The sequence below is a fragment of the Anomaloglossus baeobatrachus genome, chromosome 7 (genome assembly GCF_048569485.1).
Source record: "Anomaloglossus baeobatrachus isolate aAnoBae1 chromosome 7, aAnoBae1.hap1, whole genome shotgun sequence".
Lineage (NCBI taxonomy): Eukaryota > Metazoa > Chordata > Amphibia > Anura > Aromobatidae > Anomaloglossus > Anomaloglossus baeobatrachus.
In genome coordinates this window covers 154,925,128-154,950,766 of record NC_134359.1, presented here as the reverse complement: position 1 = coordinate 154,950,766, position 25,639 = coordinate 154,925,128, and the positions used below count along the sequence as shown (strand labels likewise).

The 25,639-nt window shown below is 44.9% G+C and overlaps 1 protein-coding gene across 1 annotated transcript in view; it reads right to left on the bottom strand.

Annotated features, from left to right (window-relative positions):
* Positions 1 to 12,247: 12,247 nt before the first annotated feature.
* The window catches only part of COL5A2 (collagen type V alpha 2 chain), a 384,888-nt gene continuing 371,496 nt past the window's right edge, over positions 12,248 to 25,639 (bottom strand). The window contains exons 52-54 of the mRNA XM_075317769.1: positions 20,968 to 21,158; positions 20,478 to 20,717; positions 12,248 to 13,875 (exon numbers count right to left, since the gene is read on the bottom strand). Coding sequence (XP_075173884.1) covers positions 13,729 to 13,875; positions 20,478 to 20,717; positions 20,968 to 21,158 — 578 coding nt within the window. The 3' untranslated portion in view covers positions 12,248 to 13,728. The remainder of the gene's footprint in view (positions 13,876 to 20,477; positions 20,718 to 20,967; positions 21,159 to 25,639) is intronic.

Genomic DNA, 25,639 nt, shown 5'->3' with positions numbered 1-25,639 from the left:
ATTCAGCCAAATGCCGCAAAGTTGATCGGACGGCGCTTCATAGTACAGATGGACAATGACCCCAAGCATACAGCCAAAGCTACCCAGGAGTTCATGAGTGCAAAAAAGTGGAACATTCTGCAATGGCCAAGTCAATCACCAGATCTTAACCCAATTGAGCATGCATTTCACTTGCTCAAATCCAGACTTAAGACGGAAAGACCCACAAACAAGCAAGACCTGAAGGCTGCGGCTGTAAAGGCCTGGCAAAGCATTAAGAAGAAAGAAACCCAGCGTTTGGTGATGTCCATGGGTTCCAGACTTAAGGCAGTGATTGCCTCCAAAGGATTCGCAACAAAATATTGAAAATAAAAATATTTTGTTTGGGTTTGGTTTATTTGTCCAATTACTTTTGACCTCCTAAAATGTGGAGTGTTTGTAAAGAAATGTGTACAATTCCTACAATTTCTATCAGATATTTTTGTTCAAACCTTCAAATTAAATGTTACAATCTGCACTTGAATTCTGTTGTAGAGGTTTCATTTCAAATCCAATGTGGTGGCATGCAGAGCCCAACTCGCGAAAATTGTGTCACTGTCCAAATATTTCTGGACCTAACTGTATACTGCTTATGCATACCACTTGTTTGAGCTTTGGTAGAATGTGCTGTTTGGCTCTCTGATAGAACAAAGGCTGCACTTCAAGTGCTTATAAGCATGGTAGGTTGAAAAACTTTGAGGTGTGAGCTCCCTGTGAATCTACAATTTGAGCCAACTGTTATGAAGTTGCTATTGTTTTTATTAAACATTAATCAATGATTGGGCTTTATTTAAGCATTTACCTTGGATTTAATACCATTTTGTCCTTCCATGTCTGAATTTACTGCACTCAATACAACTATTATTTATAGTTTATAACATATTAGAGAGATATATCCTGTTTTATATAATGTTACCTATTCACATTAAATAAGAGAAATCACCGATTCATCACCAGCCAGGGAAGGAGTCTTGCGAGGATAATTTGCATATTCCCAGTGCCTTCTGGGATAAGTGAAGAGTCACCGCGAGCTCAAGGAGAACCGGGTTTTGGCCGTTACAGCCGGAAGGAAGACTTCTGAAAGCCAGGGAAGGAGTCTTGCGAGGATAATTTGCATATTCCCAGTGCCTTCTGGGATAAGTGAAGAGTCACCGCGAGCTCAAGGAGAACCGGGTTTTGGCCGTTACAGCCGGAAGGAAGACTTCTGAAAGCCAGGGAAGGAGTCTTGAGAGGATAATTTGCATATTCCCAGTGCCTTCTGGGATAAGTGAAGAGTCACCGCGAGCTCAAGGAGAACCGGGTTTTGGCCGTTACAGCCGGAAGGAAGACTTCTGAAAGCCAGGGAAGGAGTCTTGAGAGGATAATTTGCATATTCCCAGTGCCTTCTGGGATAAGTGAAGAGTCACCGCGAGCTCAAGGAGAACCGGGTTTTGGCCGTTACAGCCGGAAGGAAGACTTCTGAAAGCCAGGGAAGGAGTCTTGAGAGGATAATTTGCATATTCCCAGTGCCTTCTGGGATAAGTGAAGAGTCACCGCGAGCTCAAGGAGAACCGGGTTTTGGCCGTTACAGCCGGAAGGAAGACTTCTGAAAGCCAGGGAAGGAGTCTTGCGAGGATAATTTGCATATTCCCAGTGCCTTCTGGGATAAGTGAAGAGTCACCGCGAGCTCAAGGAGAACCGGGTTTTGGCCGTTACAGCCGGAAGGAAGACTTCTGAAAGCCAGGGAAGGAGTCTTGCGAGGATAATTTGCATATTCCCAGTGCCTTCTGGGATAAGTGAAGAGTCACCGCGAGCTCAAGGAGAACCGGGTTTTGGCCGTTACAGCCGGAAGGAAGACTTCTGAAAGCCAGGGAAGGAGTCTTGAGAGGATAATTTGCATATTCCCAGTGCCTTCTGGGATAAGTGAAGAGTCACCGCGAGCTCAAGGATAACCGGGTTTTGGCCGTTACAGCCGGAAGGAAGACTTCTGAAAGCCAGGGAAGGAGTCTTGCGAGGATAATTTGCATATTCCCAGTGCCTTCTGGGATAAGTGAAGAGTCACCGCGAGCTCAAGGAGAACCGGGTTTTGGCCGTTACAGCCGGAAGGAAGACTTCTGAAAGCCAGGGAAGGAGTCTTGCGAGGATAATTTGCATATTCCCAGTGCCTTCTGGGATAAGTGAAGAGTCACCGCGAGCTCAAGGAGAACCGGGTTTTGGCCGTTACAGCCGGAAGGAAGACTTCTGAAAGCCAGGGAAGGAGTCTTGAGAGGATAATTTGCATATTCCCAGTGCCTTCTGGGATAAGTGAAGAGTCACCGCGAGCTCAAGGATAACCGGGTTTTGGCCGTTACAGCCGGAAGGAAGACTTCTGAAAGCCAGGGAAGGAGTCTTGCGAGGATAATTTGCATATTCCCAGTGCCTTCTGGGATAAGTGAAGAGTCACCGCGAGCTCAAGGAGAACCGGGTTTTGGCCGTTACAGCCGGAAGGAAGACTTCTGAAAGCCAGGGAAGGAGTCTTGCGAGGATAATTTGCATATTCCCAGTGCCTTCTGGGATAAGTGAAGAGTCACCGCGAGCTCAAGGAGAACCGGGTTTTGGCCGTTACAGCCGGAAGGAAGACTTCTGAAAGCCAGGGAAGGAGTCTTGAGAGGATAATTTGCATATTCCCAGTGCCTTCTGGGATAAGTGAAGAGTCACCGCGAGCTCAAGGATAACCGGGTTTTGGCCGTTACAGCCGGAAGGAAGACTTCTGAAAGCCAGGGAAGGAGTCTTGCGAGGATAATTTGCATATTCCCAGTGCCTTCTGGGATAAGTGAAGAGTCACCGCGAGCTCAAGGAGAACCGGGTTTTGGCCGTTACAGCCGGAAGGAAGACTTCTGAAAGCCAGGGAAGGAGTCTTGCGAGGATAATTTGCATATTCCCAGTGCCTTCTGGGATAAGTGAAGAGTCACCGCGAGCTCAAGGAGAACCGGGTTTTGGCCGTTACAGCCGGAAGGAAGACTTCTGAAAGCCAGGGAAGGAGTCTTGAGAGGATAATTTGCATATTCCCAGTGCCTTCTGGGATAAGTGAAGAGTCACCGCGAGCTTAAGGATAACCGGGTTTTGGCCGTTACAGCCGGAAGGAAGACTTCTGAAAGCCAGGGAAGGAGTCTTGCGAGGATAATTTGCATATTCCCAGTGCCTTCTGGGATAAGTGAAGAGTCACCGCGAGCTCAAGGAGAACCGGGTTTTGGCCGTTACAGCCGGAAGGAAGACTTCTGAAAGCCAGGGAAGGAGTCTTGCGAGGATCATTTGCATATTCCCAGTGCCTTCTGGGATAAGTGAAGAGTCACCGCGAGCTCAAGGAGAACCGGGTTTTGGCCGTTACAGCCGGAAGGAAGACTTCTGAAAGCCAGGGAAGGAGTCTTGCGAGGATAATTTCCATATTCCCAGTGCCTTCTGGGATAAGTGAAGAGTCACCGCGAGCTCAAGGATAACCGGGTTTTGGCCGTTACAGCCGGAAGGAAGACTTCTGAAAGCCAGGGAAGGAGTCTTGCGAGGATAATTTGCATATTCCCAGTGCCTTCTGGGATAAGTGAAGAGTCACCGCGAGCTCAAGGAGAACCGGGTTTTGGCCGTTACAGCCGGAAGGAAGACTTCTGAAAGCCAGGGAAGGAGTCTTGAGAGGATAATTTGCATATTCCCAGTGCCTTCTGGGATAAGTGAAGAGTCACCGCGAGCTCAAGGATAACCGGGTTTTGGCTGTTACAGCCGGAAGGAAGACTTCTGAAAGCCAGGGAAGGAGTCTTGCGAGGATAATTTGCATATTCCCAGTGCCTTCTGGGATAAGTGAAGAGTCACCGCGAGCTCAAGGATAACCGGGTTTTGGCCGTTACAGCCGGAAGGAAGACTTCTGAAAGCCAGGGAAGGAGTCTTGAGAGGATAATTTGCATATTCCCAGTGCCTTCTGGGATAAGTGAAGAGTCACCGCGAGCTCAAGGAGAACCGGGTTTTGGCCGTTACAGCCGGAAGGAAGACTTCTGAAAGCCAGGGAAGGAGTCTTGAGAGGATAATTTGCACATTCCCAGTGCCTTCTGGGATAAGTGAAGAGTCACCGCGAGCTCAAGGAGAACCGGGTTTTGGCCGTTACAGCCGGAAGGAAGACTTCTGAAAGCCAGGGAAGGAGTCTTGCGAGGATAATTTGCATATTCCCAGTGCCTTCTGGGATAAGTGAAGAGTCACCGCGAGCTCAAGGAGAACCGGGTTTTGGCCGTTACAGCCGGAAGGAAGACTTCTGAAAGCCAGGGAAGGAGTCTTGCGAGGATAATTTGCATATTCCCAGTGCCTTCTGGGATAAGTGAAGAGTCACCGCGAGCTCAAGGAGAACCGGGTTTTGGCCGTTACAGCCGGAAGGAAGACTTCTGAAAGCCAGGGAAGGAGTCTTGCGAGGATAATTTGCATATTCCCAGTGCCTTCTGGGATAAGTGAAGAGTCACCGCGAGCTCAAGGAGAACCGGGTTTTGGCCGTTACAGCCGGAAGGAAGACTTCTGAAAGCCAGGGAAGGAGTCTTGAGAGGATAATTTGCATATTCCCAGTGCCTTCTGGGATAAGTGAAGAGTCACCGCGAGCTCAAGGAGAACCGGGTTTTGGCCGTTACAGCCGGAAGGAAGACTTCTGAAAGCCAGGGAAGGAGTCTTGCGAGGATAATTTGCATATTCCCAGTGCCTTCTGGGATAAGTGAAGAGTCACCGCGAGCTCAAGGAGAACCGGGTTTTGGCCGTTACAGCCGGAAGGAAGACTTCTGAAAGCCAGGGAAGGAGTCTTGCGAGGATAATTTGCATATTCCCAGTGCCTTCTGGGATAAGTGAAGAGTCACCGCGAGCTCAAGGAGAACCGGGTTTTGGCCGTTACAGCCGGAAGGAAGACTTCTGAAAGCCAGGGAAAGAGTCTTGCGAGGATAATTTGCATATTCCCAGTGCCTTCTGGGATAAGTGAAGAGTCACCGCGAGCTCAAGGAGAACCGGGTTTTGGCCGTTACAGCCGGAAGGAAGACTTCTGAAAGCCAGGGAAGGAGTCTTGAGAGGATAATTTGCATATTCCCAGTGCCTTCTGGGATAAGTGAAGAGTCACCGCGAGCTCAAGGATAACCGGGTTTTGGCCGTTACAGCCGGAAGGAAGACTTCTGAAAGCCAGGGAAGGAGTCTTGAGAGGATAATTTGCATATTCCCAGTGCCTTCTGGGATAAGTGAAGAGTCACCGCGAGCTTAAGGATAACCGGGTTTTGGCCGTTACAGCCGGAAGGAAGACTTCTGAAAGCCAGGGAGGGAGTCTTGCGAGGATAATTTGCATATTCCCAGTGCCTTCTGGGATAAGTGAAGAGTCACCGCGAGCTCAAGGAGAACCGGGTTTTGGCCGTTACAGCCGGAAGGAAGACTTCTGAAAGCCAGGGAAGGAGTCTTGCGAGGATCATTTGCATATTCCCAGTGCCTTCTGGGATAAGTGAAGAGTCACCGCGAGCTCAAGGAGAACCGGGTTTTGGCCGTTACAGCCGGAAGGAAGACTTCTGAAAGCCAGGGAAGGAGTCTTGCGAGGATAATTTCCATATTCCCAGTGCCTTCTGGGATAAGTGAAGAGTCACCGCGAGCTCAAGGATAACCGGGTTTTGGCCGTTACAGCCGGAAGGAAGACTTCTGAAAGCCAGGGAAGGAGTCTTGCGAGGATAATTTGCATATTCCCAGTGCCTTCTGGGATAAGTGAAGAGTCACCGCGAGCTCAAGGAGAACCGGGTTTTGGCCGTTACAGCCGGAAGGAAGACTTCTGAAAGCCAGGGAAGGAGTCTTGAGAGGATAATTTGCATATTCCCAGTGCCTTCTGGGATAAGTGAAGAGTCACCGCGAGCTCAAGGATAACCGGGTTTTGGCTGTTACAGCCGGAAGGAAGACTTCTGAAAGCCAGGGAAGGAGTCTTGCGAGGATAATTTGCATATTCCCAGTGCCTTCTGGGATAAGTGAAGAGTCACCGCGAGCTCAAGGATAACCGGGTTTTGGCCGTTACAGCCGGAAGGAAGACTTCTGAAAGCCAGGGAAGGAGTCTTGAGAGGATAATTTGCATATTCCCAGTGCCTTCTGGGATAAGTGAAGAGTCACCGCGAGCTCAAGGAGAACCGGGTTTTGGCCGTTACAGCCGGAAGGAAGACTTCTGAAAGCCAGGGAAGGAGTCTTGAGAGGATAATTTGCACATTCCCAGTGCCTTCTGGGATAAGTGAAGAGTCACCGCGAGCTCAAGGAGAACCGGGTTTTGGCCGTTACAGCCGGAAGGAAGACTTCTGAAAGCCAGGGAAGGAGTCTTGCGAGGATAATTTGCATATTCCCAGTGCCTTCTGGGATAAGTGAAGAGTCACCGCGAGCTCAAGGAGAACCGGGTTTTGGCCGTTACAGCCGGAAGGAAGACTTCTGAAAGCCAGGGAAGGAGTCTTGCGAGGATAATTTGCATATTCCCAGTGCCTTCTGGGATAAGTGAAGAGTCACCGCGAGCTCAAGGAGAACCGGGTTTTGGCCGTTACAGCCGGAAGGAAGACTTCTGAAAGCCAGGGAAGGAGTCTTGCGAGGATAATTTGCATATTCCCAGTGCCTTCTGGGATAAGTGAAGAGTCACCGCGAGCTCAAGGAGAACCGGGTTTTGGCCGTTACAGCCGGAAGGAAGACTTCTGAAAGCCAGGGAAGGAGTCTTGAGAGGATAATTTGCATATTCCCAGTGCCTTCTGGGATAAGTGAAGAGTCACCGCGAGCTCAAGGAGAACCGGGTTTTGGCCGTTACAGCCGGAAGGAAGACTTCTGAAAGCCAGGGAAGGAGTCTTGCGAGGATAATTTGCATATTCCCAGTGCCTTCTGGGATAAGTGAAGAGTCACCGCGAGCTCAAGGAGAACCGGGTTTTGGCCGTTACAGCCGGAAGGAAGACTTCTGAAAGCCAGGGAAGGAGTCTTGCGAGGATAATTTGCATATTCCCAGTGCCTTCTGGGATAAGTGAAGAGTCACCGCGAGCTCAAGGAGAACCGGGTTTTGGCCGTTACAGCCGGAAGGAAGACTTCTGAAAGCCAGGGAAAGAGTCTTGCGAGGATAATTTGCATATTCCCAGTGCCTTCTGGGATAAGTGAAGAGTCACCGCGAGCTCAAGGAGAACCGGGTTTTGGCCGTTACAGCCGGAAGGAAGACTTCTGAAAGCCAGGGAAGGAGTCTTGAGAGGATAATTTGCATATTCCCAGTGCCTTCTGGGATAAGTGAAGAGTCACCGCGAGCTCAAGGATAACCGGGTTTTGGCCGTTACAGCCGGAAGGAAGACTTCTGAAAGCCAGGGAAGGAGTCTTGCGAGGATAATTTGCATATTCCCAGTGCCTTCTGGGATAAGTGAAGAGTCACCGCGAGCTCAAGGATAACCGGGTTTTGGCCGTTACAGCCGGAAGGAAGACTTCTGAAAGCCAGGGAAGGAGTCTTGCGAGGATAATTTGCATATTCCCAGTGCCTTCTGGGATAAGTGAAGAGTCACCGCGAGCTCAAGGAGAACCGGGTTTTGGCCGTTACAGCCGGAAGGAAGACTTCTGAAAGCCAGGGAAGGAGTCTTGCGAGGATAATTTGCATATTCCCAGTGCCTTCTGGGATAAGTGAAGAGTCACCGCGAGCTCAAGGAGAACCGGGTTTTGGCCGTTACAGCCGGAAGGAAGACTTCTGAAAGCCAGGGAAGGAGTCTTGAGAGGATAATTTGCATATTCCCAGTGAATTTTAGCCTGTCTTCTTCATTGTGAGTGAGCAAAGTGTGAGCAAAAGTAAGTGTGAGTAGAATTGTTTGTATTTAGTTGTTTAATTACTTAACATTTGTTTAGTGCTATCCCCATTAGAAAATGTGCTCCACTATTGCTAATGCGATCCAGTGTACATCTTGTCTCATGTATGCAGTCCTTGAAAAGCCGTTCGAGGGTGCATACTGTTGTTCGAGATGTGCGCAAGTTGCACGTTTGGAAACCCAGATACTGGATCTAAATGAGCAGCTGGCAACTCTGAGATGCATTAGCAATATGGAAAGGAGTGTGCTGCTCACTGAGCAGCAGCTTGCTGGGTCAGATGTGGGGGAGGATCGTAGTAGGGAGCGGCAGGACGGTGAGGTAGGTAGCTGGGTGACAGTTAGAAAGGGGGGTAAAGGGAAAAGTGCTAGGGAGGCTAGTCCTGAACTGACACACCCCAATAGGTTTGCAAACTTGGCAGATGAGGGGGATGTCATTACAGGGGTAGCATTGCTGCAGCAAGGCATGACCTCTGAACGCCAGAGGAGTGTCTGCTCCAGTAAGGGGGGGAATAGGAGTGCAGGGCAGGCAAGACAGGTACTGGTAGTGGGGGACTCAATTATTAGGGGGACAGATAGGGCAATCTGTCACAAAGACAGGGATCGCCGAACAGTGTGTTGTCTTCCTGGCGCTCGAGTTCGGCACATCGCTGATCGGGTTGACAGATTACTGGGAGGGGCTGGGGAGGACCCAGCGGTCATTGTACATATTGGCACAAATGACAAAGTTAGAGGTAGGTGGAAGGTCCTTAAAGATGATTTCAGGGAATTAGGTTGTAAGCTTAAAGCATGGACCTCAAAGGTGGTATTTTCGGAAATACTACCTGTTCCACGAGCCACACCAGAGAGGCAAAGAGAGATCAGGGAGGTTAACAGGTGGCTCAAGAATTGGTGTAGGAAAGAGGGTTTTGGGTTCCTGGAGAATTGGGCCGACTTTTCAGTTGGCTACAGATTCTATGCTAGGGATGGGCTGCATCTTAATGGGGAGGGTGCAGCTCTGCTGGGGCAGAAAATGGCTAGAAGGTTGGAGGAGTGTTTAAACTAGGAATGGGGGGCGAGGGTATTCACTTTATAGAAGGGGAATGTAGTGCAGATAGTGACCAGGGCACAAGTAATGAAATTGGGGGTGGTACGGGGGGAAGGGTTAGGACAGTCAATACAGTAAGCAGGAATATAGGTACAGAGTCATACGTAACGTGCATGTACACTAATGCCCGAAGCCTCACAAATAAGGTGGAGGAATTAGAATTAATATTGTTGGAAGAAAATTATGATATAGTGGGGATATCAGAGACATGGCTGGATGAGAGCTATGACTGGGCTGTTAATTTACAGGGTTATAGCCTACTCAGGAATGACCGTACAAATAAGCGAGGGGGAGGTGTGTGTCTATATGTAAAATCATCCTTAAAACCCATCCTGCGTGACAACATATGTGAGGGTACTGAGAATGTAGAGTCCCTATGGGTGGAGATAAGGGGGGGGAGAATGAATAATAAAATACTGATAGGGGTGTGTTATAAGACACCGAATATTATGGAAGAGGTAGAGAATCTCCTCATAAAGCAAATTGATAAAGCAGCGAGTCTCGGAGAGGTAATTATTATGGGGGACTTTAACTATCCTGATATAAATTGGGGAACAGAAACTTGCAGTTCCAGCAAAGGAAATAGATTTTTGATAACAATGAAAGATAATTACCTTTCACAAATGGTACAGGACCCCACAAGAGGGGGAGCACTACTAGACCTTGTACTAACCAATAGGCCAGACCGCATATCAAATATACAAGTTGGGGGTTACTTGGGGAATAGTGATCACAAAATAATAAGTTTTCATGTATTCTTTAGTAAGATGTATAGTAGAGGGGCTACAAGGACACTAAACTTCAGGAAAGCAAATTTTAAACGGTTGAGAGATGATCTTAGTGCAATAAACTGGGATGATGTACTAAGTAATAAAAGTACACAAAGCAAATGGGAGACTTTTATGAGCATCCTGAATAGGGCTTGTGCAGAAAATATACCCTATGGGAACAAACATGCTAGAAATAGGAGGAAACCCCTATGGCTAAATAGAGCTGTAAGGGAAGCAATAAAAGAAAAACAGAAAGCCTTAAAAGAATTAAAGAGGGTAGGTAGTGATGAGGCATTATATAATTATAGAAAATTAAATAAAATATGTAAAAAGCAAATTAAGTTAGCTAAGTTTGAGACAGAGAGACTCATTGCGAGAGAAAGTAAAAATAATCCTAAAATATTCTTTAACTACATAAACAGTAAAAAAACTGAAAAGCGATAGTGTTGGCCCCCTTAAAAATAGTCTTGGTGAAATGGTGGAAGGGGATGAGGGTAAAGCCAACCTGCTGAATGACTTTTTTTTTCTACGGTTTTTATACAAGAAAATGCCATGGCAGATGACATGACCAGTGATGCCATAAATTCACCCTTGAATATTACCTGCTTAACCCAGCAGGAAGTACGCCGCCGCCTCGAAATCACTAAGGTTGACAAATCTCCGGGCCCGGATGGCATACACCCCAGAGTACTACAGGAATTGAGTTCTGTGATAGATAGACCATTATTTTTAATCTTCTCAGATTCCTTAATAACAGGGTCGGTACCGCAGGACTGGCGCATAGCAAATGTGGTGCCAATATTCAAAAAGGGGACAAAAACTGAGCCAGGAAATTATAGGCCGGTAAGTTTAACCTCTACGGTTGGTAAAATCCTTGAGGGTTTCTTGAGAGATGCTATACTGGAGTATCTCAAGAAAAATAACCTTATGACAGAGTATCAACATGGGTTTATGAGGGATCGATCCTGTCAAACTAATTTGATCAGCTTCTATGAAGAGGTAAGTTCAAGCCTGGACCAGGGAAATGCAGTGGATGTTGTGTATATGGACTTTTCAAAAGCTTTTGATACGGTGCCACACAAAAGGTTGGTACATAAAATGAGAATAATGGGGATAGGGGAAAATATGTGTAACTGGGTTAAAAACTGGCTCAGTGATAGGAAACAAAGGGTGGTTATTAATGGTACGTACTCGGACTGGGTCTCAGTTCATAGTGGGGTACCACAGGGGTCAGTATTGGGCCCGCTTCTTTTCAACATATTTATAAATGACCTTGTTGGGGGCATGCGGAGTAGAATTTCAATATTTGCAGATGATACTAAACTCTGCAGGGTAATCAATACAGAGGAGGATAATTTTATATTACAGGGAGATTTATGTAAATTGGAGGATTGGGCTGAGAAGTGGCAATTGAAGTTTAATGTAGATAAATGTAAGGTCATGCACTTGGGTAGAGGAAATAACATTTATGATTATGTACTTAATTGTAGAACACTGGGTAAAACAGACACAGAAAAAGACTTGGGTGTATGGGTGGATGGTAAACTCCACTTTAGTGGACAGTGTCAGGCAGCTGCTGCCAGGGCTAATAAAATAATGGGATGTATTAAAAGAGGTATAAGTGTTCATGAAAAAAATATAGTTCTACCTCTGTACAAGTCACTAGTGCGACCGCACTTAGAATACTGTGTACAATTCTGGTCACCGATATATAAGAAGGACATAGCTGAACTGGAGAGGGTGCAAAGAAGAGCGACCAAGATTATTAGAGGAATGGGGGGGCTGCAATACGAAGACAGGTTATTAAACTTGGGGTTATTTAGTCTGGAAAAACAAAGGCTTAGGGGAGATCTAATCACAATGTATAAATATATGAGGGGACAGTACAGAGACCTTTCCAAAGATCTATTTACACCTAGGCCTGCGACTGGAACACGGGGGCATCCGCTACGTCTTGAGGAAAGAAGGTTTAATCATAATCACAGACGAGGATTCTTTACTGTACGAGCAGTGAGACTATGGAACTCTCTGCCGCATGATGTTGTAATGAGTGATTCACTACTAACATTTAAGCAGAGCCTGGATGCCTTTCTTGAAAAATTTAATATAACCAGTTATGTATATTAGATTTTATGACAGGGTATTGATCCAGGGAACTAGTCTGATTGCCGGATGTGGAGTCAGGAAGGACATTTTTTCCCCATTGGAACTTGTTTGCCACAATGGGGTTTTTTGCCTTCCTCTGGATCAACATGTTAGGCTACGGGTTGAACTAGATGGACTTAGAGTCTCCCTTCAACCTTAAAAACTATGATACTATGATACTATGATACCAATTCATCTACCTCATGTTTGCCATAATAAAAGTAACACCAAACTATCTACAGTTTAATAAATTGTGGAATGTATGTTTTCTTTTTAATTTTTAAATTCCACACATAGCAACATATGATATGTAAATATAAGCTTTGCAAAATACATGGATATAGTTAATTTTGTGTAGCTGTATAAGACTGCCTTTGGATTTGGTAAACATTAAAAAGCGCACTAATCCCACTTATCAAATAATATTTATGGGCAGCTGTCAAATTTCATTTATTCAGGATTTTACAAAAGGAATTTTAGCACCATCAAACATGTTTACTGACTCTCCCCAATCTCTGAAGAACAACAAAAGCATAGCACCTTTTAATATCTAACAAGAAACACAACTTATGAATGTTATATGCATCCCAGCATCTAGAGATGAGGTAGCTTATGCTAAGAAACTTTGAATCCTTTTGTACTTGACAATCCATGCGTAAAACATAAGATTTTGTTCATATATTGTACATAACAGTTTTCTACATTTAATGTAATCCCCTAAACAGTAATTGATCCTTGTGAGCAGCGCAGTTTGTAACAAGCTACTGACATCATTAAGACTTGAAAAAAACTTATATTGTCTTTATAACTGGTTAATAAATATTTGTTGGTTTGGCTCTTTGCATTACAACAAAGAACAAACACAAATTCTTAAAAATAATCTGCAAAATAATAATCACTGAAGATAAAACCAAAATGGGAAAATCATCAAGCTTCGTAGCTATAGTATTTACTGCAAAGTCTTCACCAACATTACAGATATTTATGGATACATTTCTGTAGCTAGAAGTCTGAAATAAATGTCATACTTCTCTGCACCATGAAATCTGTATTTAATATGTACAGTATATAAAAGCAAAAGCTTGAAGCAGTAACCAAAGCCCAATATTGAAGAACGAATGCACATAAATTAATTCATTTTAAAAATATGGAGTCTTAGTAACATTAGTTTGTGAAACAACCATAGCTAATCTAAAAAGCTTGATGAATTAATCCCAAAATGTTGTAAAGCTATGTTCACAAACTGCATTTTTTTTCTCAACCACAAAGATGCAGCATTTTTTGGCCCCAAAAAAACGCACCCGTGGCATAAACGCATCAAAAAACGCATATGTTTTTGACACGTTTATACCACATTTTTCCAAATGCATTTTTTAAGTCAAATCTATTGACTGAAAGGACTCAAAAAAGCTGGCAAAATGCAAAAAGAATTGACATGCTGCATCTTCAAAAATGCAGCCAAGATGCAGCCAAAAAAAGATGCAATGTGTGGACAGCAAAATAGAAATCTCATAGACTTTTCTGGGAAAAGGAAACGCATGCATTTGGGTGCAGTGTGTAAAAATAGCCTAAGGCAAAACTGGAAAAACATGTCAATTGTATGAAACTTTTGCACTCTGCATACTCAGGAAAGCCATGATTATTTTGTCCCTACAGTTCTTAATTTGGCTAATTTATTTAATGGATATCAAACATAGTAAACACTATAAAAATATTGATCCATTTATTATCTTTCTGCTCTTAAAATGGCTTAAAAATGGAAAATAAATATTTTGAAGGGAGGCCAAGTAGTTTATAAAAATGGAAAATAATAGACAACTGTATGTACAGTGCTGGTGCATAGCCAGCTATAGTTTTCAAGAGTCTCAGGATAACTTCAGTCAGTTTAAGTTCCTAGGTTGTTTGTTGGTGAAATTTACAAAAAGCAAACTGGCCCAATGTCAACTCCAAACTCTTGATCTGCACCTCCAACGTCCACAGGAGCAATATCGATAATGGGTAAGCGTTTCACATTCTGGGTCCTGTACTCAAACACGGTTCTGCCAATATTCCCACTGCGCTTCTGAAAAGAGAAACATAGATGAATCTGTCTCCTCATGAAAAGATAAGTGCTAAGAGTTATTATTCTATACAATGTTAAGGCATTAAACCATTGTAGTTGATTGGGGACATTACAACGCACCAAAAGACTTCTGTGCTTCCACCTGTACCTGTTAATCCCTTAAATGGCACTGTCAAGATGTCACAGCCCCATTTTAATGGCGATCACGGTAATCGCATACTCACAGGCCACTATTGGAAGTCACGTGACGTGATCACGTGGATCCGATGGTTGTCAAGGATAGCATATGGTCATGTGATGACTCCTGTAGCTCACATGACTCAAGTCCTGTAAGAAGCAGCTGAGTACTGACTGTTACAAGAGATGATAATTTCTCCCAGTCTGAGCGGTGCTGCTCTGATCGAGAGAAATGAAAATGAAAAGTTTTTAAAAATTAAAAAAAAAACCTAAAAGTTCAAATCCCCCCTATTTGCCCCATTGAAAATGAAAGGGTTAAAAAAATAAAAAATATACACATATTTGGTATGGCTGAATTCAGAAATGCCCAATCTATCAAAATCTAAAATCAATTAATCTGATTGGTAAACAGCTTAGAAGCAAAAAAATTCCAAACGCCAAAATTATGTTTTTTGGTTGCACAGATTTTGCGCAAAGTGAAATAACAGGCGATCAAAACGTAGCATCAGAGGAAAAATTGTACCATTAAAAACATCAGTTTGAGACACAAGAAATAAGTCATCACTGAGCCATAGATCCCAAAAAATGAAAATGCTACAGGTTGCGGAAAAAGGCGCAAAACGTACGCCACTTTTTTGGACAAACTTCAGATTTTTTTTTAACCCCTTAGATAAAAGTAAACCTATTCATGTTTGGTGTCTACGAACTCGCACCAGCCTCGGGCATCACACCCACACATCAGTTTTACCACAGTGAATAAAATATCTCAAAAACAATAGAGCAATCACACTTTTTTCTGTAATTTTTCCGCATTTGGAATTTTTTTGCTGTTTTCCAGTACACTATATGGTAAAACTCATGGTTTCATTTAAAAGTTCCAGCACACTACTAGTACCCCAAAGAAAACAGACATTTTGGCCTATTGGCCTTCGTCAGATCGGACCATCAGATGGAATATATAGGGAACTAGATGTCAATATAGAATGGTATGAACGTCCACATATGGATACCTGAATTCAGGATTGGCAATATGGAAGGATGAACAGCTCAGACAGCGAGGAGGTAGTGTGTCCCCCATCACCTTCCTGACGGTCACTGTCTTTATAGAATCCTGTAAGGTCACATTACCTCCTCGCTATCTGAGCTGTTCCTCCTTCCTATGAACATTCCTTATTAGAGAATGACTCAGCACCTATTACATAGAGGATTTGTTTCCTTGATATAACCTAATATCTTTTTAAGGCCCATGTCTCCTAAGTAAGACATCACAGTATTGTGGGTTTCATGTGCCAGATTCATGTTTCTTATGCAATTTGCCTGGTCCTATAACCCAGTATCACCAAGTCTATCTCCTCTACTGCCGCAGGATGATCACTAGGCTACTTATCTCACAATGTCCTTTTCATGATAAGACCTTGTTGGTTAAACCAATCTACTCATATTCCCACTCCTGAATTCAGGTATCCATATGTGGACGTGCGTACCATTCTATACTGACATCTAATTCCCTATATATTCCATCTGATGGTCCGATCTGACGAAGGTCAATAAGCTGAAACGTCATTTGTGGCGGACTATGACAATTGTACAGCACCTCTCACTGTTTTTTTGCACCAATAAAAGAAAAGAAAAGAGCCGAATTCCAGTGTATGTTTTCTTTGGGGTACTACCGTGTTTTTCCAAAAATAAGACCTCCCCCAAAAATAAGCCCTGGCAGGGATTTTCAGCATTTTCGGAGAAAGGCTTAAATATAAGCCCTAGTCCCGGATCAATAATGAAGTGTCCATGCAGCTAAAAAAGATACAGATACTGCAGGACACTTCATTATACACAGCGGCACCCGGCAATTACACTCACCCGACACTGAGTGACAGGACCTGCAGTGATCACACACCCGCACACATCAGCTCACACACACACACAGACACACAATCAGATCTCACACACACACACCAGATCTCACACACAAACATCGGATCGCACACGCAGTCAGATCGCACACATAATCAGATCGCACACACAAACATCGGCTCACACGCAAACAACAAATCACACACACAAACATCGGATCGCACACACATCGGATCGCATACACACGCAGTGCGGTGCAGCGTGACGAACAGGACCTGCGGCCGGACACGTGACTTGCTCTCATTCTCTGCTGCCGTAAGTGCTGGATTAGATGTGATGTGATGTGATGTGTGTGTGTGTGTGTGTCTGCGATCGGCTGTGTTTTTCTGCGATCGGCTGTGTGTGTCTGCGTTCGGATGTGTGTATCTGTGATCGGCTGTGTGTGCCTGTGATTGGATGTGTGTATTTGCGATCGGATGTGTGTATCTGTGATCGGCTGTGTGTATCTGTGATCGGCTGTGTGTATCTGTGATCGGCTGTGTATGCCTGCGATCGGATGTGTGTATCTGTGATGGCTGTGCGTGCCTGCGATCTGCTGTGTGTATCTGTGATCAGCTGTGTGTGCCTGTGATCGGATGTGTGTATCTGTGATCGGCTGTGTGTGTCTGCAATCGGATGTGTGTATCTGTGATGGCTGTGCGTGCCTGCGATCTGCTGTGTGTGATCTGCTGTGTATATCTGCGATCTGCTGTATGTGTATCTGTGATCGGCTGTGTGTGCCTGCGATCGGATGTGTGTATCTGTGATGGCTGTGCCTGCCTGCGATCTGCTGTGTATATCTGCGATTGGCTGTGTGTGCCTGTGATCGGATGTGTGTATCTGTGATCGGCTGTGTGTGTCTGCAATCGGATGTGTGTATCTGTGATGGCTGTGCGTGCCTGCGATCTGCTGTGTGTTATCTGCTGTGTATATCTGCGATCTGCTGTATGTGTATCTGTGATCGGCTGTGTGTATCTGTGATCGGCTGTGTGTATCTGTGATTGGCTGTGTGTGCCTGCGATCCGCTGTGTGTGATCTGCTGTGTGTATCTGTTATCTGCTGTGTGTGTGTGTGAGGTGTGTGATCTGCTGTGTGTGTCTGGGATCTTCTGTGTCTGCGTGTCAGGTAGCAGCAGGGTAGGACGGTGTGTATGAGTCTCCTGGGAAGTGGGGGGGGGGTCTGTTTTTTTGGGGGGTAAACTTACCCCAACCGTGTTTCTCCAAGAATAAGACCTCCTCCAAAAATAAGCCCTAGTGCTTTTTTGGGGGGCAAAAAAAATATAAGACAGTGTCTTATTTTTGGAAAAACACGGTAGTAGTGTGCCAAAGTTTCTTCTTTTTATCATTGCCATTTTCCTCCTGAGCATTTTAGTCAGTGACGCAGGGTCTTATCTCTCATTTAAAAGTTTAGCTTGTTCCGCAAAAAACAAGCCCTCACATGTCCAGAAAAAGTCCAGAAAAATAAAAAAAGTCGAATAAAGGAACCAGAAAGCGCAAAATTGGTCAGTCGTTAGGGGGTTAAAGCAGATAAAATCATTTCATAAACAACTTTGCCAGGTCTCAAACTAAGAACCTGGTATATAATAGGCAGAAACAATAAAGGGGTTGTCCACTACTTGAACAACCCCTGCTCAACCAGTTTGTTTGTCCCTGTTAAAATAATAACACCTTCTATGTTGGCAGCGTTCCAGAGGTGTCAGCACTCAATCTCGCGAAGCTCACGTCACACTACATCACACTAGCCCTGTCAGCGGGGTCAGCGCCGGCTTCACTCTACCCGCCTTTGGACAAATCGATCACCAAGAGGGAGTCAGAGCTGTGGTTGGCTGCTTACTTCTTATTGATATTTGATACATCCGCAGGGGTCACGTGATGTAACATTGGCACACAAGCCCCAGAAGAGCGAGCACTGACAGTGCTGAAACAGCAACAGCACTAGAGGATAGTATAACCTTTGTTATTACATGGTCATTGAGAAGAGGTTGCCCAAATTGTAGACAACCTCTTTAAAGGAATATCAGCTTCTTTTTCTAGTCATTTTCTTGCTAAAAAAGAACAGCCCAGACTTGTCTAAAAATAAAAAAGCACTATATACTGTATTTACCAACTGATCTCATACTGCTGATAGGTCCTCTACTGGTCTCCATGATTTTTCTTCTAGCAGGGACAAAAAAAAGAAGCGGGGGATCCATAGGTGGGTGCAGTACATAATATTCTTTATTTATATATAATGCTGGGCTGCTTTGTTAACCATTTAAAGACCAGTCCTTTTTGCCACTTAGTGAATGTGCTAGATTTTAAAAATCTATTATGTGTAGCTACATTTAATAACTGTTGTTTTATGCATAATGTTCAATAATTATGTGACAAGAGTAGGTTACTGGGATTTATATTTTTTTACTATGACCACAAAAATAAATACATTTTGGGAAGAATATTTTTGGCATATTTCAACCCTAATATGTCTCACATATGTTTAATACTGTTCTAATGTGTGATTACATTTATATTTCCAGATGTCTACTTTGTTTTGACGGCAACAAACTTAAAATAGACTAAAACGGGCTTTACACGCTGCGATCTCGCTAGCGAGATCACAAGCGATTGTACCCACCCCCGTCGGTTGTGCGACATGGGCATATAGCTGCCCGTGTCGCACAACCTCGCTTACCCCGTCACACGCACTTACCTGCCCTGCGACGTCGCTCTGGCTGGCAACCCGCCTCCTTCCTAAGGGGGCGGGTCGTGCGGCATCACAGCGACGTCACACGGCAGGCGGCCAATAGAAGCGGAGGGGCGGAGATGAGTGGGACGTAAACATCACACCCACCTCCTTCCTTCCACATACCCGGTGGAGGCAGGTAAGGAGATGTTCGTCGCTCCTGCGGTGTCACACACAGCGATGTGTGCTGCCGCAGGAACGAGGAACAACATCGCTAACATCCTGGAAACAATTTTTTGTTTCAGGACGACCTCTCCACGGCAAACGATTTTTGCAGCTTTTGCGATCGTTTTAGGTCGCACATGACTGTCACAAGCTACGATATCGTTAATGATGCCAGATGTGCGTCACAAACAAGGTGACCCCGACAATAATTCATTAACGATATCGTAGCGTGTAAAGCCCCCTTAAGTCTGGAATATGCCCATTTTGGGCCTTTAGGACAAATCAATGTTTTTTTTCATTTTCATTATTTTTTAGGACGAGTTGTATTTGTTATTGGCAGCACTTTGGAGCAGTACCCCTCAAGACTTTTTTAGCTGTATTTATTCTTTCCAGAATAAAGAAGGGTTTTTTTTCTTGTGGGAGGGACTTGGGGTTTTTGGAGGTGAGTTTTTACTTTTCTTTTAACACTTAATATTTTAAAAAAAATGTGTTTATTTTTACAATATTGATGAGTTCTCCAGAAGAGCTTTATCATCTAATTCTATGATTGCATTAGTAATACACTAGTGTTGAGTGAGTAGTTAACTATTCGTACTCGCTATGCTGTTAGCGAGTACTGTCCGCTACTCGCATATTCGTTACAAGTAGTGGGCGCAATGTAAGCCAATGGGAAATACTTGCTAAGTAGTGAATAATCCAAAAGACGTACTTTTCGTACGAGTAGCGAATAGTATGGCTTTTGGGTTACTGGCTACTTTGCGAGTATTTCCCATTGACTTACATTGTGTCAGCTACTCGTAACGAATTTGCAAGTAGCGGACAGTACTCGCTAACAGCATAGCAAGTACAAATAGTTACCTACTTGCTCAACACTATAATACTCAGCAGTGCATTAGTACTATGTATTACACTACAGTGTTACTACACTTCAGTTCTTGATCTATATACAGCCTTTCAGGCAACCTGGGAGAACCTGATTGGCTTTGGAGTAAGGCTTACCTGGAAGCATTTGTCTTGGCCCCGGAGGCCATACCAACCAACTGGTACTCGTGATGGCACTACATGGGAGCCCAGAGGAATCTCTTTCCCTATGTTTAAGATCTATCAGTCTTGGCAGCAGCATAAGAAGGGTTAGAACTGCTATGATCAGCTAGAACATTGATCCTAGCAGTTATAGCAGGAGCCTGCCTACATGTAAGAGTCGCGCTGGAGCAGCTGATCGCAATAATGGAAAGGCTCTATCAGCATGATGGGTATATCAGTCAGTGTTCATAATGATAATTCCCTTAGGAATTCATCATTCAGCAATTAGGAGTTAAACTGACAAAAGAAATAGACAACCTCCTGCCTCATTGCTTCTGCTTTCTATATCCAAGTCCTGAGCTTGGGACCTGGCACAGACCTAGTAATGGAGCAGTATAATACTTATACTGGATAATTAGAGGCATCCACTGAGCGCACAGCAATGTTCTGCATAGTTTATCCTACTGTGATGTGTATGAGAAATTACCAGGCTGTTAATACTTAAATTGCATTACTATTACGATTGAAAATTTTAACTTGGCCCTTTGGTACGGACACATTTACTAATTTTCATTATTCAATACATTTTCTTGCTAATTGGGTTTATGATCTTGCAATGCACTTACCAAACATGTATCCTCCAAAACAGTGTATCTGAAGCGGCTGTTTCCTTCTGCTCTAATATCAAGATCGTTAGCACCTTTAAGTATTACGGCTTTTTTTAAATTCTGATTTTTTTCATCTAAGAATCCAATTGCATTTTTACAGTGATAGGTAATATTTTGTGAAGCTTCCTTTGATAAAAGACGCAAAAAGGTCATTTGAGTCACAGCGGTGTTTGGTGAATCACTTTCCCCATAGACAAACTACAAGAAAAAAAATAAATAGATTAAAAAAGATAAAAAAAAAAAATCAAATGGTAACACAATAGAAAAAAAGATAATGTAACATAAGATTTAGCTACTTTCGCCAAGGATTAAAAAACGAGATATAGAAGTGATATTCCATCTTGCAAAGTTGGTTTAAGGAAATACAACTTTGTGGCTCCATCAGTTTAACCTAAATAAATTTATCCTGTAATAGACTAATAATATTAGATGACATTCACTTATTTACCTGAGATCCTCTGTTCATATCCACACCGTACCATATGGGCTTGAAATTATCTCCACTTTTGCCAGTCCACCAAGTCTTAATAGGTATTTTGGAAGGATTTGCAGAGATGCAGGTCTCTCCAGTTTGCATATTACAGTAAACCTTAATGGCATCTTCCGAACATCCTTGATTTGGATCTATCCAATATTCTCCTGTGAACGGAGATGGGACAAATATATATTTTATGCATTATGGTTCAATCCTTAATGATGTCTTAAATGTGTTAAAATATAAATGCCAGAATTGCTAATTTTTACTCATTCCAATTTTCTAAATAATAAAATGAAAAGAAATTAAAAACTTTTAGGTAAACTACAACTGGTCTCACAGATCATAAATCCTCAATTCTGTAGATGGACAATGAAATATGTTATGGGTCTAGGAATGAGGCATTTATGAAAAGTATTTTTTATTACAATAGTGCTAACAAAATTGTATAGATTTGGCATCACTGTAATCATAGTGATGCATAATCATATCGACAGTGTTAAAACATTTAACAATAGAATTCAGAATCCTTCTTGGTAAAGAGACTCACAGCTACTAAAGAGTGAATGCAGGCTGCAAAAGGGCTTACGGCAATAGAGCCCAGGTGAGACAGACCTGACTTAGTTGCTGGAAGGAAGAGGTGTACTGACTTGTACTGAGCTGTGAGTGGACCTAGAATGGGCAGTTTGGAGAGCTGGAATTTTAGTAGTCAAAGACATAAAGAGCCAAGAAGGTAAATGAGTCTTTGATGAAAAGTAAAAGTCACACAGCAGCATGACTCGTCCGAGAATCACATTGCAATGCTCGAACTGGTCAGCGGCTCTCCTGACCAGAGCATTTCAGCAGGTATTTCTATGCAGCTGTCATGCTTGGTTAGGAGAGCTGCTGAGCAGGCCGAGCATTATGATGCAATCCTCGGATAAGTCATATGGCCCTGTGACTATGCCCTAACTGTGAGAAAGGTAGTAATTGTCTGTCACCAGCTGCTGTATCAATGAAACTTACCCTAGATTTATCAGTGAACTTCTTGTGTCTTTTACCATTGAATCAGTAAGAGTCCGAGGCCTACAGCAAGTAGGTGCCATGAATGTGCACTGATGACCAAAAGGATAACAATATTTTGAACTTTTGAATTTCAGGCTCCATTTCTCATTTTGAAAATGAAACTACCTTCATTTGATGCACAAATATCTAATTATAAATTTTAATTATGTTGTTAATATTTTGTAAATCCACCTTTGGCTTTCAACACTGCCTAAATCCTTCTGGGCATGCTCTCTAACAGATTCAAGAATGTATTTACCAAAATCTGATCCCATGGCTCTTTTTATTGTTCCCAAAGTTAGTGCATTCTTGTCAAAACATTTTGGTATGTATACAGATTTTTCTTCAACTCTACCCACAACTCAATTGGGTTGAGATCTCAGAACTTTGGGAGAAAATCCAGCATTTCTACTTCATTGTCATTGAACCACTTCTTCGTCAATCTTGACATATGCTTTAGATTGTTGTCCAGCTGGAACACTTCCTTTTCATACTCATAGTACTCAAGTGAACGAAGTAACTCATCTTGTAGGATACTCACACACAGTTCAGCATTAAGACTATTATCGATCCTGGTCAAGCATTCAATACCTTTCACTGGGAAACAACCCCATATCATCAGGCTTCCTTCACTGAAATTGACAGTTCTTTCAATTTCTCGATCTAATAGCCCCTTTTTCCCTTGTTTTTTCCAGACCCATTTACTGTATATCCATCAGAGCTTAGTCTATTGACTTTGGTCTCACGGCTTCAAATCACTGGTTTCCAATCTTCCACTGTCTACTTTTCAAACTCTTTTGCAAACTTGAGCCGACGCTTCTTGTGATGATATTGAAGTCGAAGCTTTTTCACCTTTTTTTGGGCCATAATTCTAGACTTGGGTAATGTGCATCATTTGTGATCTTACTATTTTGAATCATCACCTTCACTATTTTGAATCATCACCTTCACTGCCATGTTTGTCACTCCAGAACTCATAGATCTTGTGATGAGCCAAGCTGTTGACTCTAATATTTTTTAACCAAACAGGTGTGAGTTTTAAAATACAGCTACCAAAAAATGTGTACACAGTTGCAGGGCACTACAGGGAACAGCATATGTACCGTCCCGGGGCTTGGCCGGCTGCCGAGCCGCATGGATTCGTGCTCGTCAGTGGGTGGCTCGAGCTCCTCCCGGACCTGGGGGGGGTCACGTCGCTCTGAAGGGATGCTGGCGCTACATGAGGGGTGGTGTTCGGTGGGGAGGTCCACGTCCGAGGCCGAGGTTGTTTTGGGGGTTAAGTTCGTGATGCCACCCACGGGTTGTGGTGAATGGATGGACACCACCGCTGCCGTTGACTGGGCTCCTGGAGACGGTGTTGCGCAGCTTGGTGTTGACCCCTCCGTGGGTAGGGGGTGATGGTCTCGGGGCCCAAGGGTGCTGTGGCTGGGGAGGGGGATGCGTGCTGGCGTGTTGGTGCGGTGCGGTGCGGTGCGCGGCCCGAGGGCACTGCTGTACTCACTATTACAGACACACTGGAGTCTCTGGTAAACCAAACAAGATGGTGGACGGTGCCCGCAGCCGGCTGCGCTTCTCCCCTTTTCAGGTTGGTGGTTTCCGCCTTTCTCCTGAACCTCACTTTTGGTAGAATGGTGACTCCTATGCCTGAGCAACGGTAGTCCGCTCCCCAGCTTTGTGTCTGCCAGTAGAGCCTGTTTGCCCGCAGACGCTGGCCCGTGGGATCTCGATGCCTGGGTGGTGGGTTTCTATTCCTTTGGTTGGACTGTTGTCTTCAGTCGGGTCTTGGGTGGGAAAGGACCTAAAGTCCAGACCCCAATCAGTGAATTCGACTCGGTCCAGTGGCTTCTGGGCCTCGTACTGGGTCTGAGTACCCCTCCTGGTGCTCCGGTTTCCAATCGGTTCCCCGGTTCGGTACCGGCGGGCTACTACCCAGTCCCGGTCTCTTACGGTTCCACCGGCTGTAATCCCAGCTCCTGCAGGCGGCCACCACTGTCTGCCTCCTGGCCACAGGGTATCCGGGCTCCGACCCAGATCCCTGACAGATGTCTTCTCCTCCTAAATCTCTCCCTACTCCTCTCCTTTCCTCTCCCTTTCACCTCCAAAACTCGACTCTACTGTTTTTCCCGCCTCAGGCCATCCGAACTCCTCGGTGGGCATGGCCAAATGCCTGGCTCCGCCCCGGGTGTGGACATCAGAACCTGAGAGGGGTGACTCAGGGTTTTAAGGTTGGCTGCTGGTACCTTTTTAGGGGAAGGTATTTGTGTAAGGGACTACCTGTGACTACCTGGCTAGTCCAGGGCATCACATTCCCCCTTGGTTTAATGCAGACCGTCCGTGGGCTGCCCGTCCACCACCAGTTTATTTTGTTGCTTTAAACTGAAAAAGATAAATCATTTTTACATTTATAATAACTTTTGTACAATTTAAGCATATTTCTGGATCTTCCCTTACGGGAGGCACGTTCTTTAATCGTTGCAAACTGTAAAACATTTTTATTAATAACGGTAACGGGACCAGGTCCTTCCAGTTGCCCACCCAAGCAACCTGAACCTTGATGCTACCCCTAAGAAACGGGCAGCACCCCTCTACCCCAGTCCAGGAACGGGCCCAGGTTTTGCTTTACGGGACGGGTACAGAGTTCCACACCTGGCTGTCTCTCTAGGGCCCTACGTCCAGGGGACCCCTGGACCCGGAGGATCACCACCGGTTGTATTGGTGACGGGGCCTCGGCCATCACTTTCCTGCAGGCCCATCCTCCAATCTGCCTCTCCGGAGGCTGTGAGACGGGGCAGGCCGGTCCAGAATTATTTACAAAAGGGTAAACTCCGCTGCTGATGCAGCCTCCTCCAGCCACTTTCCCCTGTCCACCCCAGGGCAGCACGGGGCTCCCCAATGCCATTTCACTCACAGTGGCACCGTCCAAAAAGGACCCCATCTCCCACTACCTGTGGTGCGGGTACGGTAAGCCAGACTCTACTCATGGGAACTGTCCTCGCTCCTCACAACTCCCTGCCGTCCTCCACCAGGGGCTCCAACCCCTGATGGCGCCCACTGAGGCTTTGACCCCGGTGGCGTTCAACAAGTCGGGCAGGGTCCATCTCCTTTCACCCGGCGTACCGGATGGTATCTCCTGGGAACATGGAGACGTTCAACAAAGGAACACGTGTTTTCATAGCAGCGGGTCCTTAAAACATTTAAAACTGGTAAAACTTGCAACTTTGTGGCGGCTACCACCACAGGGGACCATACTGGCCAACTGTCGGTTGATCAATCGGGCTCCCCTTCCACGTACAGTAGGTTCAAGGGCTGTAGGCCGCTACCGGGAACGGCGGCGGGGGCAGAGTAGCTGGTACCTCTTCTTCTATGAGCTGGGCTGACGGGCTCCAGCTCCCAACCGAGGAGGGACGCCACGGGGGTCTGCGTGGCCTTGTCTTGGTGCTGCACTGCAGCTGTGAGCCTCTGCTCCCGGGCCCACACCACCGCGACCATCCTTCGGACCTCTGCTTTCCAGTCGAGCACTTGTAAGCTTTGCGCTCTCACTTTCACGCAGAATCGGCCCAGCTCCTGCTCTAACCAAGCAGCGGTTCCGGCGGGGAGCTCA